The following is a 19,516-nucleotide window of genomic DNA, read 5'->3' as shown; positions in this document are numbered from 1 at the left end:
CAAAGCCACAGAAGAGCCATTCTGAGTGTTTTATTTGGTCCACTTTTTCTTCTCATTCAGAAAGTATACAAAAATGTACAGGTAATCTTTCATCATTTCCAGCATATTTACATCATAAAAATATATATAAATATATATTTACACCATATATTTACATTAGTCAGATACAAAAATTACAAACACCATTGTTTAAAAAAACAACTGCCTTTAGATCTGTCTAAAAGTTAGTAAGTCAGAACTACATTGTGAAGTATAGGTTCAAAAACTAGGTTTCATAATTTCATTAATTATTACTACTGTATGCCCAAAGCTGTACAATAACTTCGTAAGGGTGTTTCACATTTTCCCAAAGATATCCTGATATAATAAAGTTTAGAGATTCCTGAGGACATTACAAAAATATCATTTGCTGGAAATTTCCTTGAGGCCACGGAGTGAATGTACCCAGATTTTCATTCCTGCTGTTTTCATCTCAACCACTCTTTGAAGTTTAAGGAATGTCCGAGAACCAAGAAAAATTTATTGGTGTGACCTTAAGACATCTGATCATAGTTTAAAAAATATGAATCATCAAAACTGATAAACACATTAATCTGCACAGTGATTTTGACAACAGGACCTGCGGGGATTAGTTTGTGATGCAACCTGACATTTCTCCAAAACCAACACGACATTAACTACCGGGTACTATGCTAGGGGGTATTCAGAGGGTAAGAGTATGAGACTTTTTTGAGAAGCTTTTTTTCAAGTCTGACAACTGTTACCTTGTAAAAACAACCAGTGTCTTTCATTACATACATTCACACAAGGAACTTCAAACCTATTTTATGATACCTTAAACTGGCATAACGTATTCATCAATAGAGAACTCTAGAATTCATCTCCCAACTACCCTAAAAATCATCTCAATCACAGATTGCACATCTTTGAATGACTGTCCATGATGCATCATATAAAAGAAGGGTTTTGGAAAAAAATACAAAATGTATGAAACATATTCCCAATTCTTTAAGCACCTTAAAATTTGTGGCTGTAAATCTTAAATGTTTGCAGTTTCATTTTTGCACTGCGAATTCATGGAACTACAAACATACATTTTGAAATGTATTATTAATGTACTACAGAATTGTTTCAACTGTGAACTTCAAAACACGACAAAAAAATACCTTTTCCCATTCTACCAGGAAATTACTACATGTACCTCTCTACGAAGTAAATGAATTTACAGTACATTGATTAGCTTTCTAGACCTCAACAACATATAGGGGTGTAAGTAAACTTCTGCGCCCTGCCTCCCTACTGCAGGTGTTTTTGTGTCCTGCTATACTTCAGACTCTGCCTCCTGACTGCTGTTCACTGCTCCAGGTATGGCCAGTCCCACCTCCAGCTTCAGGCTGGCTTTTCTGGAAGTCAAAGGAATTCAACTGGTTAGCCAAGGACTCTAAATGTACCCATGATAAGATTGGACTCATACCCCACTCCAGCCAAGAAAAGAGCAGGAAGCTGCTACAATACAAGATAAGTAAGTTAGATACATGTAAGGTTGCACAATGAGTAGCAGAACTCAAGTAGCTTCTCTAAATAGCACAGAGATTTCTACACGTTTTTGCTTCCAAAAAGCTGTGGGCTGAGACACTTTTCAGGTCTTGTATATGCCAGATAGTCCCAGGTTTCAAGTACCAGTCCTGTACTACAGAATTGTTTCACCCACGAAGTTACTAAGGCACTGAAAACCTTTCTCTTAGCACAAGATGAAGTCCCCAGAAAAATGAATTTCAAGAAACCGTCAACTCACTCGTCGTCTGAAGACCCTCCTCCCTCCTCGATGTCTGCTGTCTTGAGATCTGCTTCCACCTTCAGGTTCTTCTCCTGGACAAACTTCTTGGCCCAGTCAGGCATCTCACCTGTCTTGTTCTTCTTGGGGGGAGGTTTGGGGCCTCCTGACACTCCTAGCAATGATGCTGACGAGGAAAAAAAACAAAGCACAGAAATTTCACTCCAGCTGGTCCTTTTAATAAAGACAAAGTTTCCGGAAGACAAGTCCATTTTGGTGTATTCTGTTATGGTGCCGAGGGCCAAAATTGCCCGAGTAGATCGGGTGTTTGTACATGTGGGCATGCAATTGTTCAGAATCCGTAAATTGAAGAACTGCAAATTTGCAACTCAGTGTAGTACTGATACGGTGTTGACTGACAAATTCCCACAGTAGATCATGTGTGTGGCTTTGGAGACTGACACTCTATCCTCACACTTAAAGGCACAATGTCTTGAAACATGTCTTACAGTTTTTAGATGTTTCTTCTTCTGCTTCCTCCTCCTCCTCCTCTATCACTTCAGGTAGCTTGGGCTGGTCAGGTTCAACTATCACCTGCAGGAAGATGGAAGACCTTTAATGTGCTTTCATGCCTTGCAAGATGAAATGTCCTTTATATCTAAGAAGTCTTTAGCCTGATCTTCAACACTTTCAAAGAAACAAATGGAAACCCCTTATCAGCTCCCTGTCCTGCCATACTGACCTGTGGAGCCTGTAGTGACACCTGAGGTGTTAACTTCCGAGCTGGCGTGGCGGGGGGTGAACCAGACTTCCCAGGATTCATCTGGCTGCTGGTGGTGTTGATTGACGGGTACGTGGACAGGAACATTGGGTTTTCTGAAATAAAAAGAAGAATAATCAATTTCCTCAGCCCACCCCAATATCATGAAAGTTCATCTGTGTCGGAATCACTGAATTTTCACCAGTTCTGTGCTTGAGTTTCAGTTGACTTGTGCCCATCAGTCTGAAAGACATAGTTATTACCTTCCTCCTCCTCTTCTTCAGGCTCTTCTTGTATCCCATCATCCCTGTGAGCAGAAAAACACAACTGTGTTACAGTTTTTCAGGATTAAGAGAAGTCAGATGTTGCCCATGGCACAGTAGCAACTAGTCAGATTATGACCTGTCACACCAAACTTTTGCAAGCAATCTGAAAATCTCCCTACTGTACCTGGTGGCAGTAGTTCCACTTTATGATACATGTAGTTCTAAAAAAACAGGATGCCATTTTTCCTTCCAAACAATCTGCTTGTTTCTTTTAATTGATAAAAAAGCTACTTACGATGACATGGATGACACTGTTGGTTTCCTCCCAATCTGTAACAAATCACCAACATACTTTAACATCTTGCAAGGAACACCAAATCATCATTGAAAATTTGGTGAGTGTATTCAACAATTCAACCTAAACAATGTTTAATTTCTTTTGTATAAAGAGAAATCACAATTCAAGAAAAAGAAGCCTTACACTATTCCGGTTCCTTCTGGATGACATTCTTATTCCTCCCTTTACAATCTTGTTGAGCTCCTTCATCTGAAATCAACATTGGATTTCAATATGATGAAAAATGGACATTATACCATCAATAGAAATGTTCTGGTAACAACAGATTATGATAGAAATCTTAAAATGTTGCAAAGAGTTAGAATATTGGGCATTTTTCTTTTCAAATCCGGACAGCCCCTGACCATGACAGATTGTGTAACACAGTCTTGATCCCATACCATTGTTACATGTAATGTTAGCACATCTACTGACCTCCTCTGGGTTCATGACAGTCATGTCCCCCAGGATGCTCCTCCTCCACTCTGAGGTGCTCTTCTTTTTCTTCAGACGAGGTCTGAGGGGAAAAACAGAAAAAAAACTGAACACAATGTCATGTGTGTGTGAGATGGTTCAATGGTTAGTGGAAAAATGGGGGTTTGTATATGTTGTTTAGGCTTCCTGTGGATATAGAATGAATTGGATTAGTGTTAACGATGGGTTAGTGCTAGAGGAGTTGTAACTTCTTCCATTGTCTGTGTTGCTTGAACAAAACTATATTTATTTAGTATTGATAAGTCATGTGATAGAAGGGGATAGGATCACCTATGGAAGTTAAACTAAATCTGGTTAGTTATGAGTGATAACTTTATCTCCATTTTTAGCATGCCATGCAGGTAGGTTATCAATGATGCACCATGTGATGTTAACCTTCACCCTGCTGAGGTACCCATTTGGCACCAAATCTGTGTTGGTTACAGGGATAAACAGCAGGGAGAAGGTTAAGGGTTTGGTGGGTTTATTTAAACCTTATATGATGACCCAGTTGAAGCTCACGGTCTGAATAAACGATCATGATGATTCAGGTTATGTTCACACACTCACCTGTCCAACAGAGTTCTGAAAAATATTCAAGGAGAGGGTGTGAAACAGATGATACAGATATGACTGTACCGATTCATACTGACATTGTCAGACTGCCCACCAAATAATCAATGATACAATATATCTAGTCTGTGCATATTATAACGTCCAACTCTCATGATTCCATGGACTCTCTAAGACTGCCACATTAAAGAAAACAGTGACTTAAAAGAGATCTGCTAATGCATCATCAGTAATCCCAGGGTGTGCACATTTCACTAAATTTGTATCAGTTAAAGGTTAGGTAGCAGGGGAAGGAGGGTGGTGGAGTTAGAAATATCTTAAGACATCTGCAATTTAAGAATAAAATACACAACGAATCATGAATGCATCAAACTGTCATCACTAAGCATGTATTTGTCCAAACTGAGATGTTACAACTTTCTAGCTTTCCAGTCATCATGACGGCACCATAGAAAGTAGCACAACAAAGACTGAACCTGCTGTTATAATAACAAAACTGAAGAGAGAATGAAGGATATAGACTAAGACTATAAGACTTGCCTATGGCTAATTGAGCAAACCTGGTTGCATATCTGAATGAATGAACATATAATGAATGCCAACTCACCCATTTACACTATCCACAGAGAGCCTGGGAGGGTCAGTCAGACTGTTTCGGGGTGAGAGTGTGGTAACACTGTTTCTGGGTGTCTGCAACATAACAGTACAAAAACTCAGACAAGAGTGTCTTAGAATATCTGACTCACTTGATTTGTGCTTTGAACCTTATCCCTCCTCCAACTTCTGTATTTAATATATCGATTGACTTTCTTGGACTGTGTTTCTCCAGATTTTGTGCCGCTTTTGTCTTTCCCATAATTTTTAGTCAGTTTAAAGTCTGTTTTGCCATCATTCTGTACTGTACACCTTAAGGTGATGTTGGGTCATCCCCCTCCCAAATCATTATTATTATTATTTCTGTATTCTTTAACCAGGGTAGCACTAACTCAGTGACATAGCACTGCTTTACAGAGTGGCCCTGGGTACGACATATATACACGGAAATACAACAATATATACACCAAAAACAATATCATAAACGTGATCCATTACGCGTAATCGGGGTCATGCCTGGTCGTAAGTGAGGGAAGTCAGAGGTCACATAACTGACCAGACAGTGTTCTGAACGTCTGATGCTTCAGTCTCTAAATGATATGTGGTACACAAATAAAACACCTAGTTGAAGTAGATAAAAATTGTAATCCTCCAAGATTACCTATGTCTTAACATAGCCAATTTTAAGGAGACTACAGACTATTTTACCTCAATCTTAGGTGCCGGCTGTGGTGCAGGCTCTACTTGCACCACTCCAGACCGGGTGGCAGGCTGCTCAGGAGGCTCCTCCAGGCTTTTGCCAGAGTCCACGCTGCTCTGTCTGCCTAACTCCTCCACGTGGGTCACTGAGGCAGGACAAGTTTGTTGGTTTGTTTGGCAATTTTGCTTGCTTGTTTGTTAATAACACATATAAGGTAATCTATCTCATAGCATACTCATAACCAGGTTTTGTAATAGTTTTAGACCTTAAAAGCTGCACAAGGGAATGATTTGAATTTGTTTGGGGCCCTAGTGTATAAAGTCTACTCTATCTTACATTTTTGTTCAGTACCAGTAAGTGTTATTGATGAAGACAGCATTTTTAATTTAAAGAAGGTATGGATGAAATTCATTTCACTGAAATCTACAGTACAGTGTATGAGCACATAGATCTATTCCCTAAATGATAAGATTTGTCATAGTCTCATAGACATTGGCACAACTTACCAGGGAACCATCCCACTTTGTCATAACCAAGTTTTCTTCCCTTGTACCAGTCACCTTTCTGTGAAACAAAATACAGATTTATGTTACAAACCAAGACAGAAATAAACAAAAACACTATATTTACAAAGTAACTTAGAACCAGCTGATTGCAATGAGCTATAGCTGACATATATCTTCTAGAGTAGGAATTTGATTATTAATAAGACTTAGTGTATCTTGACATAAAAAGTAATTGTGCTCTGTTTCACCTTTTCTAATGCATCGACTTCATCTCCAACTTTGAGGTCCAGTTCATTAGAGCCGTTGGCCTCGAAAGCCTGGATAGCCCTTAGCTTCCCAGCATCGCCTGTTTCCTCTTGTTTCTCTTCCTGTTCTTCATCCTCCTCTGCATCCTCTCCTCCTTAGACAGACCAGACAGGTCCTCCTCTTTGTCCTCGTCCTGCAGCCCACGGATGTCACAACAACAGTTAGTGTGCAGCAGTGAAGGTTAGACATCCAGGTAGAACATTACTCTGAACAGGACATAAATATGATGCTACATGAATATGCCCCATGTGTACAAGGCTTCTAGGATGCACTTACACTGTCTTCAGGAGGTGTGGTCGTGGGTCTTAAAGATGGTTTTCTCAGGACCTCAGGGTTTGGTTTGGGCAGTCCATCCTCCAACTTGTTCTGGCTCTGTGAAGATAAAACAGTCAAACATTCTGACTTGTGTTTCTGTGCACCACGTGTAGCACCTTCCCTGGTCGTGCATGTAGCTAGGTGATGAGGTGGTGATGATGTTATTTCCCCATGATGAGGCAGTGCTGATGAGGAGTGGACTTGCCTGTCAGGACAGCAAGTGAGGAGTGCAGCAGGGCACAGTGTGGTCCAGCCTGCTGGTATCCTCTCTAATCTATCTCTGGTTTGCTCCTCAAATTTCCTCCCTTGACTGATGGGTTGGTACCCATTTATGACAAAAAAATGACATTTCAAAAAGTGTTCTGATTGGCTCTGAGTCACATGGTCCTCAAACTGGCTATAGCAGGGTTTGAACAGGGACTTGAAAGTATAATCTTCATTACACTACTTCTGAGAAGTATTTTCATTCCCAAAATAATGCAGGATGTAAGGACCAACCAAATAATAAGGGCCAGACTGTTTTTTTGGAAAAGCAATCGGAAGAGGAACAAACCGGAGACAGAATAGGATGGATCCCAGGCTAGTGTGGTCAGACACTTTCAACATAGGTGATGCTTTACATTTTGAATTCAGAATCATGTTTTAATCCAAATACCAAGGGCAACAATTTTGATAAACTTTAAGAAGTGTTTGTCTAAACAGTCCAAACAGGAAGGTCTACAAATGAATCCATATTGTTGCTTCAAAAATAATACATGTACTGAACAGTACATTTAACATGCAAGTAAATTTCCACCATGACAAGGATTAGTTAGTTAGGACACCTTGAAGTTGCACAGATCTGCCCTAAGTCCACAATATTAGATATTATACCACACCTTGAACACTGGTCAATACACATTCAAAAAGACATTTGTCAAACTTTCAATGACACCACTTTGGAGACCATACATTTAAAGTTGTCTCTGAAAAGACAAGTCAATTCACAATATTGTGACATGCTTCCTTGTAACCCATTCAAATCTAAACTGGGCATTGTTAGCTGATATCACCCAAGCATGTGGCATGGAAAAGCTGTGGCAGTAGTAAGCAGTGCAAGAGTGGATGTGAGTGAGCAGGAAGTGGAGGGTACCTAGTGGGAGGGACCCACTCTGTGCAGGATGGCTGGATATGGAAGACATGATGCAACCAAAACTTCTGTGTTACATGACTCTTTGATAACTCTGTTACAGGAGACTTGGGAGTAACAGGATCATTTGGTTTATCGTTTTTAGATTTCATTTGATTACATTAAAGAAATTTTCTGTCATCATCTTACCAGAAAGACAATGATCAAGACAAGTGATAAACATGCTGCAAATAAATATTGTTCCAGCGTTATCTTGCTTGTTTCGTTTGTTTGTAACACTTCAGGATGAAGTGTTCTCCTATCCAGCGATCCCCCAAGAGTACAGGAGAGTGGGTTTGTCCTCAGACATGACTACCTGTCGACTGGAAGTTCGAGGAGTAGAGGCTCGAGAAGCATTGGCAGAGTGAGCTATAGACCCTCTCCGGCCCGAGGAGGGCGGCGCCTCGTTCTGAAAGTCAAAAGGCAAGAAAATCGCACAAACACACACGAGAGCAGTACATGTTAGTCTCCACCAGACTCATCTTATGGCTGAATAAATGTAATGCCTCAAAATCATAATCATCCCTTGCAGACTGGACCTGATCTCAAGAACCACGCATTTAGTAGAGATTTAATCAGCCTTTAACACAATGAGTCTAGTTGATACATAACATTCTATGTCTACAACTAATGCTACACATAGGATCAGCAAAATACTACAACATCGATGCACATTAAAAGCAAATAGAGAAGTCAAAAGCGTGAATTCTTGTAGAATATGTCAAATAACACGAAGTAGCAAAATTTCCATCCGTGAAATAATATTTCAAGTAGCTTCCTGTATTTGAAACTTAGAGAAAAGTATTCTAGAATCAAACCATGTATTGAAAATGAACCACAAAGAAAATTAAAACCATAAATATCAAATGAAAATTACATGATCAATTATCAATTTGGTTGACCTTTTTTTTTTAAATTCAAGATAGAGTTGTTAAGTGTCTATCCTAACCATGAACATAACAAAATACAACAGACAGATGTGATATTAACCTTCTTCCTGCCATCAAATCCCACAACCAATACAATTGTGGTGACACATGAGTATCTTATCAGGCTAAATGTTAATACTTTCCAATGTTAATCAAATTTGTCAAATCCCAATGCCTTACACGTGTTAACAAGATTTGGTTAGTTTGTTTGGACACATATTACACCTTGGGCCCTAACAATGACAAGTTTCTTATACCACTTGGTTCCTCTTCTTCTTCTGTGGTTGGGAAGTTCCAAGACATCGGGAGACAAAACAGTCACAATTTGAATCTCAACAGAAAATGGATACCCGGTAAAAGAAGTTTAAGGAATTAATTTATAGCCTGGGTACCATCCGGATTTTTCGCTCCGCAACGCTTGAAAAAAATCACGATTTTTTCAAGCGATGCGGAGTGAAAATCCGGATGGTACCCAGGCTACTCACTTTACACTTAGACACAATCATAGGTTTTGTTTCTTTTCTCAGGAACAATGTTTATCATAAATTCTACACTAAAATGTAGACTAGGAGTGTTTGTGCTACTCACTCTGGTGCTCTCAAACACTGCATTTAAGAAATTCTTGGCAGTGTCAGCAAAGGTGGTCTGCAAGAAAGATAAACAATAAATTAAATTGAATTCGTAAATTTTCAATGAATTTCTGCATGAATCACATCTGATTCAATACTATTACGGAGAGGCAAACAGAACCAATAGAACCTGCAAACTAACCTGAAGTTGGTAGACAAAATATTGACTGAAAACTTAATATTGACTGAAAACTTATGTAAAAAGCTCATTTTCCTTTCTACTGCAAAGTGGGAAAATAAAATTTAATGAATTTTTATTATAACCTTCTCCTTCTGGAGCTGTCCAACATCATCATCATCGTTCTTTCCCAACTTGTTGAAGGCTTCGATGGCAATGGCAACAAACAGGCTGGAATAGAAAATTTCAGTTTCAGCAAATTCAACAATTGACATCGGCAAGCAAACACTCACTTAATACATCCAATACATCTGTGTGGCAGTATCATTAACACAGTGTAACAAAACTGGCAGGTAACAATTCCTCAAGAACAGATGAGAGAATGCTACTGTTAGTAGTGTTGAATATTGTTGAATTTGAAGCATATTGATTTGATGGAACTAACTAGTAGACTTTACTTACTTCATGACCACCAGGTTGACCACAATGTAGCAGCTGACAAAGTAGAGCAGGGCTGCATAATTGGTGTTCAGAATCGCCTGAAAAAATGGACAAAGGATATCATATTAAAGGCAACAGCAAGTGAATTTTATGGAGGATGCGTGTACCAACCTTTGCCTGCTTTAACAAAAGAAAACAAGAAATTTCATTGCAGTGAACATAATGTTATCTCTTACATTGCATTGCTACAGACTGTTTCAACTGCAAACTTATAACACAATGGATGCCTCCTTTACCCCCTCCTACCTTTACCCCCTCCTACCTCCTACCCCCCACAAACTTTAAATCAATCTACAGTACTCACTGCATTCATGATCTCATGCCAGTTACTGGTGGTCACAACTTGAAACACAACAGCTAGGGAACACCTATAAAAAAACATTCAATGAAAATGTGAATGGATTACTTGAAAAATACAGCAGAAAAATCCTACAACAGACAGTGACAACATGTTCCTAAGGTTTTCCAAGATTTTTGCCCAGTTCTTAAAGAGAGTTTACTTACAAGAAAGTTTGGAATCCAAGTCCACACTCGTAGTCCCACAGGGAGGTATCATAGTCCATGTTTATTGTACTGGGGTCCTTGCGGAAGAAGATCTCCATCCCCAGTGTGGAGTACATGTAGCTGTAGTAAGAGCATGAATTTAAAAGTTAGTTAAAATCCTTACCATTACCACACCTTTTGGTGTACAATGTATAGGGGCAGTGCCCATTTCTGTAGTGGGTTGTGTTCAACTCCAATACTCTTTGCTGAGTGCTAACTATTATAACCCAGCCAGCACATTGTGTTGTCCCCTGTGCATTTAAGCTTGAAAGTTGGAAATAGATAAATAAAAAATACCTGTATAAGAAGTTATGTTACTCACATGATGATGAATACCAGCAGAAGCAGGTCAAACATTACCGGGTAGATCTTCATGAAGAGCACAAACGCTTTCTTGGTCTGTGAGGAAAAACATCAAAGTCGTCAACAAAAAGTCGATCACGTGTACTTCCTGTACTGTGGAAATAAACCTTTCAACATTTCAGGACTTCTATCTACCCCATTGCAATAAGACAATCAGACAAAACAAACCTGTGAGGAGTTGAACCCCAGCCTGATGAAAACTGCCATGGACGACACGACCACGCACCAACCTCGATACACCGGTACCGGCACATCGCTCTGGTTCACATACACCACCACATACCTACAGGGGGAACCACAAATATCAACATGTGGCTCAAGTTCCTGTTAGCAAAGTGTGATATGACAAGACAGGTTTTCGGTGTAAGAATAGTTGCAAGTCATCATCCCTTAAGTACCAGTAACACATTCTGTTTGGTGAGACCAGGTTGGTGACAAAGAGCCCAAATACCTCTTAAGAATTTTTTTGAGCTCTTGATCTGATAAACAAACAACAAAGAAACGTACCAGACAACATTCCCCACGATGGCTATGACCACCATGAACATGTCTGCCAGCTCCAGGGGATCCAGCATCTTCTTCCCCAGACCAATGAACCGGATGATGATCTCTACCAGGAACAGGAACACGATGGCTGACCTGATCGCTGTGAGAGGAAAACAACAAGTCATTCAGCTGGGTGGATGGAAGAAGCTAGTGAATACATGAGTGAACAAATGAATGAACAAATGAATGCATGAATGAACAATGTGGACTAGCACTTGCCAAGCAAGAGCTATAGCTATAGCAATGGGGATGGGCACCAACCTATATACCAAAAGGTGTGGGAAGAATCTTAACAGGAAGCATTTCAGAAAAATCTCACCTTGTACAATGAGTTCATCGTTCAGGGTCATGGTGTGCCAGCGCACACAGAAGAGGATGCAGTGGATCCCGATCAGCACCAGGATGAAGATGGAAAACACCGTGGCCTGAAGCAGTTGTTGGGATAATCAGTAGTAGTAGAAGTACCGGTAGACAGGTTTATTTTCCACACATGTACAGGGATAAAAAGCATGTTGGTAATCCAAGTACTGAATTGTATACATGTATCTTGAAAAGTTCACAAAAAATAGTTATTCATAATACATGTATTTACAATAAACATTGGTTCATTAAATAAATTGTTACCTCATCTACTTAATATATTTCAGAGGCAGTTTAATAATACATGTAGATCTAAAAATAGATGATGCAAAATTTGGGCTATGTCACCTGTTCATAAATTTTAAAGCTGTTCAACAACAAAAGAAATAAGGCAACCACAAATCATACAAGTAGTATATAAATCAACCAACTCAAAGGAGACATCTGTAGCTGTGACCCTTTCACTTACGTCATTTACAAATGCCAGACACAAGTAACACAAATAAACTGCCATGTTCCATGGTGCATGGCCATTTCTCTCCCTTTGTCTGTATTGTCGTCTCTGTTTGTGCCACATGTGTGGGTTCACACATGACCTGAGACTGACATGCATAAACTAAAGCTGCACAGAAATAGCCTCAACAGTTGAAAAGAAGTGACAACAAATGGATGTTACATACCAAGCATTTTAACCTTTTCCCTGCTGCCTAACACTGTAACCAATACATATTTGGTGCCTACTTCAGCTGGTAAGGTAAATATATAATGCCTGCACAATGTTACGCATGCAGAAAATGTTACCTGTGCCACTCTTTTGAAGACATCAATCACAAAGGTGAAGCATGTTCCATGAATTCTCTGTGAAGACAAAAGGGTCTGTCAAGGACCAAGCAAATAAGGTAAGAAAAATGTGTAAACTCAGTAACTGTTATTTTCCAATATAATAATAATTGAACTAATAATACAATGGAACCCCGTATTTGCAGGTTTAACATTTTGCAATGGAAAGGTCACCATGAAAATAAAACTACTCACTGTTATTTCCTGCACATCAGACTCCTCAAACTCGAAGGACAAAGCGTCGTTGAGCCCAGTTGTCCAGTCGAAGGCGTCCACAAACCCGTCAGTGTCCTGGTCAATCTCATTAATCAGCTCTCTGTTCTCCTCGTCTGTGTTCTGCAGACGGGCAGATGGGGCAGGTCAGATCAAACTTTATCAAAATTAGTATCAGGGCATACATGTACGTAATATTAATGTGTTCAGGTCTCCCATTCATAAATCCTGAGTTTCCGGTCAATCCATTGACCTACAGTGACATAAAACTGAGTTGAAAAGTTCAGACTGTCTTTTAAGCAAATATCCACATGCACAGAAAAATTTACAGATTCTGCCACATTGCAATCTCTACTGTAACACACTTATATATATATAGAGCATGCATATGTAATATGTACTTTTGGTTTAAGTACCCTGTAGAGGGTACTGTCAATATGTGCATGTAACGCATTACATGTAATGAGAATGTGTGTATGAATAAATGTGTATCTAGACAGCATTTCCATACCTTTGGCTTAAGTATCCTGAAGAGGGTGAGCAGTTTCTCATCATTGACAGCCAGCTGTCCCGACCCGAGAGGGTCTAACAGGTTCCACGCCTTCCCCAGCTCCGCTCTCTCCCGCGAACGTTCCCGTTTCACGTGCTTCTTTGAGAACTCCCTAGGAGCAGAGGGAAGGAAATTAAGTAATCATGAAGATTATGCATTGTTTGCTCAAAAAAAAGTTTTCCCCCAGTTACAATGCCAGGTTCCAAATTGGCCGCTGTGATCACTGTGACATTATTGGGGAATTTTACTTGGCAGTGGAAATCAAGGATTGGAAGGATGATCTTATTCTACACGAAGGATGTTCTATGACAAAAGAAGGATGTATGCTCTGTACAAATATCTTTGTTCATTGAATAACAGTTATCGTGGTTGAATGTTATCGGGAACCATTGTATTTCGATGTCATAGGTAGCATAATCACTTTAGGTATGGCAAATTACGATGTCACATAAAGGATTACACTGCTCAGGAAGGAAACATACCAGTAACTGTCTACGATGATGGCCAGTAGAATGGCTGCTAAGAAGTACACGCCGACATACAGGAAGATCCCAAAGTACAGGAAGGCTGCCCGGTTCTTGTCAAAGGCTTGCATCATAAAGTCCTAAAACAAACATAATGATGAAGTGCTGTGTACTTCATTTCAGGTTCTCAATAACACTCTAATCTGACTTGCTGGAGACGTGGAAATAGGCAATAAATTAAATGAACCAAGACGTTGAATTACAATTGCCTGTGTTGCACAATTAGACTGGATATAACAACTTGCCACAAATTGGCAACACTAAACTGATTGCTACACTTAACTCAGAGTAGGATGCAAAAATCTAAGGGCAACTTTTTAGTTCCCACAACAAGAAAGCTGAGGAGCACCCACCGGGTAGTTTTCCGTGGACAGGAGCACAAAGAGCTGCAGAGAACTTGTCCCGATCTGGTCAAACACTCTGTGGGCACAAACATAAAGTTGAAATTCATCTGCCTTGCTATTTTGGTCAAAAAGGAAACTGCAGGAAAAGTTTGAGGTCTAAACAATTCAGTAGTGTGGTAGTAATGCATTGGAAACACATTTTCACATTGTCATAAATTCACAGTCAAGAGGTCACTGTGAAAACTGCCAAAAGCTGCAAAGAATTTACAGTATACCTACATGTATTCTGAATCAAGTGATAATTTGTCCATGTTAGAACAGATCCAGAGCACACATCTCAAGTTTCCCAGGTAGTTTTGGTCTTTGGGAATTCTTCTTCTCGCAATATACCAGAGGAGGCAAACTTACCCTGTATAAAAGTCTGTTTGGTTCACACTGTCTTCACATGTACTGTAAAATACAAGGGGAGACGGTGGCAAGTTAAACCAGTTACAGTCATACTGGAGGTGAGTCTTTACCTACAAGTCACTAGCCTGGTATATCCATCCTATTCTAGCTCTGGTTTGCTCCTTTAACCTCCTTTGCCCAACAGATCAGAGGAGCAAACCAGAGCTAGACATAGGATGGATTCCAGGCTTAATACTGGAAAAACTTTTGCTCAGAAAAAGTAATAAACTTCAAAGTCAAATATCTCTGTCCCTGCAAAGTTTATTTCAGACACCTGCAATAGTCCTTTAACAACAGGAGCTGCCACTGTCCTTGGGAGTGACAGGGTGTTATCCTGGATAACACCCTGTCACTCCCATAGACAGTGGCAGCTACTGTCGTTAAAGTCATAGGACGAAAAAAAAGGCCTACCGGATGCCTGTTGTTGCATTTGTGGTGCAGTTGTGATGGTAGGCCTCCATGAAGATGTGCACACCGATGGCACTGAACGTCAGGATGAAGACTAGGATGATCACAAACACCTGGGCACAGGTAAACACAACAAAGAGCAGGTAAATGCAAGACAAATGAGAACATGGTCAGGTGGTACTTAATCAGAGCTGGGCACTAGTACAGGACAGACAGTACACCATGTGAACATTATTTATAAGCAAGAGGCTCCTACCTTGCCCAGTTTGATAATGATGGACAGTAGGACATCAAAGATGTGGCCCACGTTCTTGGCCTTACAGAGAAGCATGCCTGCCCGCAAGCACCGAAATGGCTGTGCTAACCTCTGTTGGAAAGGTCACAAAACACAACATGGTTATAGTCTTGTAATATTACGCAATGCTTTCTGAGCACAATGAATTAGGAATGCAATAAAACAACAACAAAATTTACCTGGAGGAAATTTATGAATAATTACTATTCCATGCTTGCACAATCACAATCATAATCCGGTACTACAATGTACAATGGAGAATTGGTTAACAAACATTCTTACATGGCTTGTACCTACTGTGGTTTACTGGTTATGCGAAACAAATAAAAAGTAAACCCACCATAGGAATGGCTTCTTGTATGATGAGCATAATGAAGTCAAATGTGAACATGCACACCAGATAAAACTCAACTCTGCAACACAGGAGGAAAGAATGGTAACTACAAAGTAACACATTTAGTTACTGTGATTGTAGATTTCTTTTAATTTTGTAAACTCTAGAAAAACTTACCAACAAACACATGATTGCTCATTCCTAACTGACAAAGACTGGTGCTGTTTGTTCAAATTTTGTCCATGAAAGTTAGACATCCTGGTAGCATACGTCACTAACGGACGTCACTAATGGATGATATAGCCGATACTATCTGAAATGCCTAACTCTTTAGAGAATCCATCCAGTTGCTGGGATTTATTTTCTACTGTGACATTTGTCCCATTTTCCCTGTTTTGAAACTTATTATTCAATCCTTGCTACAAAAACATGAAAATAATATATATATGCTGTATATAAAACCTAGAAGATCTCTGCTGTACAGGGACATTAAACAATATGGGACAACATGGTCATACTTTCTAAAGCACGTTTAAGGTTAGTAGTACCTATTTAGTCATTCTGTCTATTTGGGCACTAAACCTTAAGGAACAAACACTAAACAAAGTGTCCAACCTCATCCACTTGTTCTCGTCCAGTGCCCAGTAGACTCTCCATGTCATGAAGGCCATATGCAGGGCGATGTCAACATAGTAACACAGCAGACAGAAGGAGGTGCACAGGTAAACCCACCAGTACTCACTCACGCTGGAAACAACACAAAACAGGGCAATCAGAGATGACAGTCTTCACCCTTTACTGCTTTGTGACCCTTCTAGTCCCGATAGACAGAAGTAGCTGTGCTGTATATATTAGGATTTGCAGAAATAAAGACAAACAGACTAAGTGCTCACTTTCCATGTTATAAGTCATGGGTTCAATTTCCCAATCAAGTCATACCAAAGACCTCTTAAATGGTACAGATTGACCCCTCTGCATTTAAGGGAAATGTCAAGAACAGGATGACTTACACAAACCTCTTTGTTTTTGTTTTGTTCTTTGTTTGTTTGTTTGTTTGTTTGTACTTACGACCCAGCAGTGATGTGTTGCTGTGGAGGTTCCCACACAGTCACAGTGCAGTGCAGCAGGATGACCAGGTACAGGAACCGCTTGAACCAACGGTTACTGATGATGTAGAAACATCTGCCATGGGGGAAATACAGTAATTCGTCAGTCAGGAAAAACTATAGTATTTATTGTTTCTCAAAATCAAAAAAATAAACTTGGTGAGACCTAAAATCGTTCCACACTCTTTGGACAATCAAAGTAAATTAAATGTTCCATCATTTTTCACCTTTGTGCAAATTTGGGCTTGAAGATGGCGCGAGCCTTCCCGTACTTCCCTCTGCCAGCCAAGGCATCGTCGATGTGAGCAGCAGCAAGTTTCAACTCTCGGTTTTCCCCCTGGAGGTCCACAAACGTCTTGGTCAGCTCATCACTCTGGGGGGAAGGAACAGGGAATACTGTAAACTCATTTATTTATGGTAGGGGCATCAATGTCTTCACTAGTATTACAATAAAAATGCCTGTTTGCAATGTCATGATTTCATAGTGGACAGGCCACAATTAAAATAAAACAACTGCAAACATTCCCAAATTTACAGTATATGACAAAATCAAGCTAGACATGAGATATTGAAGCATTCTCCATTGGTAAGGCACAATAACAGCACCAACAAAGGAGAATGTACAGAATCCGTTCACCTGCAGTATACTTGACTCCTCGCCCCAGGCAAGTATGGGCTCTGGAAACAGACCCTGTCTCCCATCACGTTCACACATTCTGACTCCTAATCCTACCATAGGGGCATCAGTACGGCACAGACACACTCACAACAACAAGCCTCCACCTTTCCTTCCCCATAACACAATTTACGGAAGTGATACTCTGTAACCTAGGAGCCAGTCAGCAAGACCTTTTCAATACAACCTGTTGTTCCCTTGCAACCATTAATCTGATATGTTTCTACATGCATGTTTCTACCCAGTCTATATGCAAATGAGAGAGGTTCTTTCTGCTTCCCTAAGCAGCAAGTATTGGTGGTATTTTTCAGATACACTTCTTGGGCTTTTCAAGAAGGTAATGGTGAGATGGACAATGTTGATAACAACAACGGTATACTGAATAATGATGTTAAGCAAAGGCTGGTCTTCTTATTGAATTCATCACTTAAAGCCAGCCAAAAAGGCCAAATCTTGTCTTCATACCTCTTTTAAAAATGTTAAATGGCTTTAACAATTTATTTTCTTGGTTCTCAGATATTCCCAAATGCACAACTTCAACAAGCAGTCAATATGTAAACAGGGGGGCTGGAGTAAAGCTTGTTCCCCTGTAAGGTAGGTTTAAGTTACACACAATTCAACCATTTATTCCTGGGACATACAGACAAAGGCAGAGGAAATGTCAGGTGTATATATTACATAAGCCTTTGTCCCACTTGATAACTGTCGTGGAGACAATGGCATGTTTTGTAATGTGTAATAACAACACATCCAAGGACATTATATACAGAATGTATACTGTCCTTGACACAACTAATGACATGTATGAAAATGTCATTCCATCTATGTCACATAGACTTCTATAGCAATGAAATGTCAGTACAAGTCATGGGACAGCTAACCTTGATGTTAGATAAATCTCAGGCATAAATTATGAGTGGTGACACTGGGCTTTGAATGTATTTTTGAGAACTCTGGTGTACCAGCCTATAGATTTAGGTACATGTAACTACTCTTTGTGATTACACTGTACTCTAGGTGATAACAACATAGCCCATAGCATGTAACCTTTTAATGCATGCTTGTCTGTCGTTTATTCATTCAACAACACATTTCACACCCTGACCTGGGAAGTACTGTAAATCTTGTAATGTTCGCAGTTTTTTTTTATTTTCATTTTACTTGAGATCCACATAAAATCATAAAATGTATTTCCATTGTATTTCACCAGTACTACATTTAATTTATTGCTTCAAAAACCTCCTTTCCCTCCTACCATAAGTCTATGTGAACATGGATGAATTTACAGTACGTGCTGGACATGCCCACTTGGCATGACTGTAACTGGAAAAAGCAGCCCCTTAAGTCCCTCTTAAGGGTGTTGAAAGTCAGATGTCGGTACTTTATAGTACTTTGTAAAACAAAATGAGGGCAATGCATTCTTTCTCTAGCCTCTGTATTTGGCAAATGAGCATTGACCAGTCTTACAACTTGACCTGAAAAGAATGCGCTTGAAATGTGCCAACTTCCAGTAACATGTCAAAAATAAATTCATGTAGCACACATGCACTTGGATATGTCCAACTGGCTAGAGTCCAATATGTAGTATATATTAATCATTCAAATAGTATACATATTAACATGACGTTGAAGCTGTTTCAAGAAGTGACTTCATCCTTTCAGGTCAAAATATCTATTTTTGGCAGTCCAAAAATGTTATGTATTATGTATTAGCGAGAGCTGTATACAACAATTGTGCGAGCTAGCATCATACAGCTTTCACTGTCCACAATGTTTACTAAAAAAGTGAGAAGGCTGAATATTGGATATCAAAGGACCGGATCCTGTCCACTCTGGCATAATCCTTCCATTGTAGCTTAGGTTTCACAGAGCAGGAAATAGCAAATGGATAGCACTATACACTTAGATCAAGTTGAATTAATTCAAAAGGTTGATTTTGGTATTGACAAAAATAACAGGTTCTATACTCAGTTATATTCATAATGTACAAAAGAGATACCCATTCCATCCAAGAAGC

General features: G+C 39.6%; 1 protein-coding gene across 1 annotated transcript in view; it reads right to left on the bottom strand.

The window, feature by feature from the left end:
* Positions 1-15: 15 nt before the first annotated feature.
* LOC109483788 (two pore calcium channel protein 1-like) overlaps positions 16-19,516 on the bottom strand; it is a 27,156-nt gene continuing 7,655 nt past the window's right edge. The window contains 36 exon segments of the mRNA XM_019786889.1: positions 16-1,403; positions 1,796-1,961; positions 2,284-2,368; positions 2,517-2,650; positions 2,798-2,841; positions 3,096-3,130; positions 3,282-3,347; positions 3,573-3,654; positions 4,182-4,196; positions 4,792-4,874; positions 5,487-5,623; positions 5,985-6,042; positions 6,233-6,324; positions 6,327-6,423; positions 6,567-6,662; positions 9,291-9,347; positions 9,596-9,680; positions 9,912-9,988; positions 10,255-10,318; positions 10,455-10,574; positions 10,816-10,892; positions 11,025-11,139; positions 11,364-11,502; positions 11,722-11,827; positions 12,564-12,620; positions 12,798-12,938; positions 13,327-13,477; positions 13,848-13,969; positions 14,243-14,309; positions 14,642-14,683; positions 15,092-15,201; positions 15,345-15,455; positions 15,724-15,796; positions 16,333-16,464; positions 16,786-16,899; positions 17,051-17,196. Coding sequence (XP_019642448.1) covers positions 1,322-1,403; positions 1,796-1,961; positions 2,284-2,368; positions 2,517-2,650; positions 2,798-2,841; positions 3,096-3,130; positions 3,282-3,347; positions 3,573-3,654; positions 4,182-4,196; positions 4,792-4,874; positions 5,487-5,623; positions 5,985-6,042; positions 6,233-6,324; positions 6,327-6,423; positions 6,567-6,662; positions 9,291-9,347; positions 9,596-9,680; positions 9,912-9,988; positions 10,255-10,318; positions 10,455-10,574; positions 10,816-10,892; positions 11,025-11,139; positions 11,364-11,502; positions 11,722-11,827; positions 12,564-12,620; positions 12,798-12,938; positions 13,327-13,477; positions 13,848-13,969; positions 14,243-14,309; positions 14,642-14,683; positions 15,092-15,201; positions 15,345-15,455; positions 15,724-15,796; positions 16,333-16,464; positions 16,786-16,899; positions 17,051-17,196 — 3,378 coding nt within the window. The 3' untranslated portion in view covers positions 16-1,321.

The sequence above is a fragment of the Branchiostoma belcheri genome, unplaced genomic scaffold (assembly GCF_001625305.1).
Source record: "Branchiostoma belcheri isolate BF01 breed outbred unplaced genomic scaffold, Haploidv18h27 scaffold66, whole genome shotgun sequence".
In the NCBI taxonomy this organism is placed as follows: domain Eukaryota; kingdom Metazoa; phylum Chordata; class Leptocardii; order Amphioxiformes; family Branchiostomatidae; genus Branchiostoma; species Branchiostoma belcheri.
The sequence above is the reverse complement of the archived record's forward strand: the minus strand, read 5'-3'. Positions and strand labels throughout refer to the sequence as shown.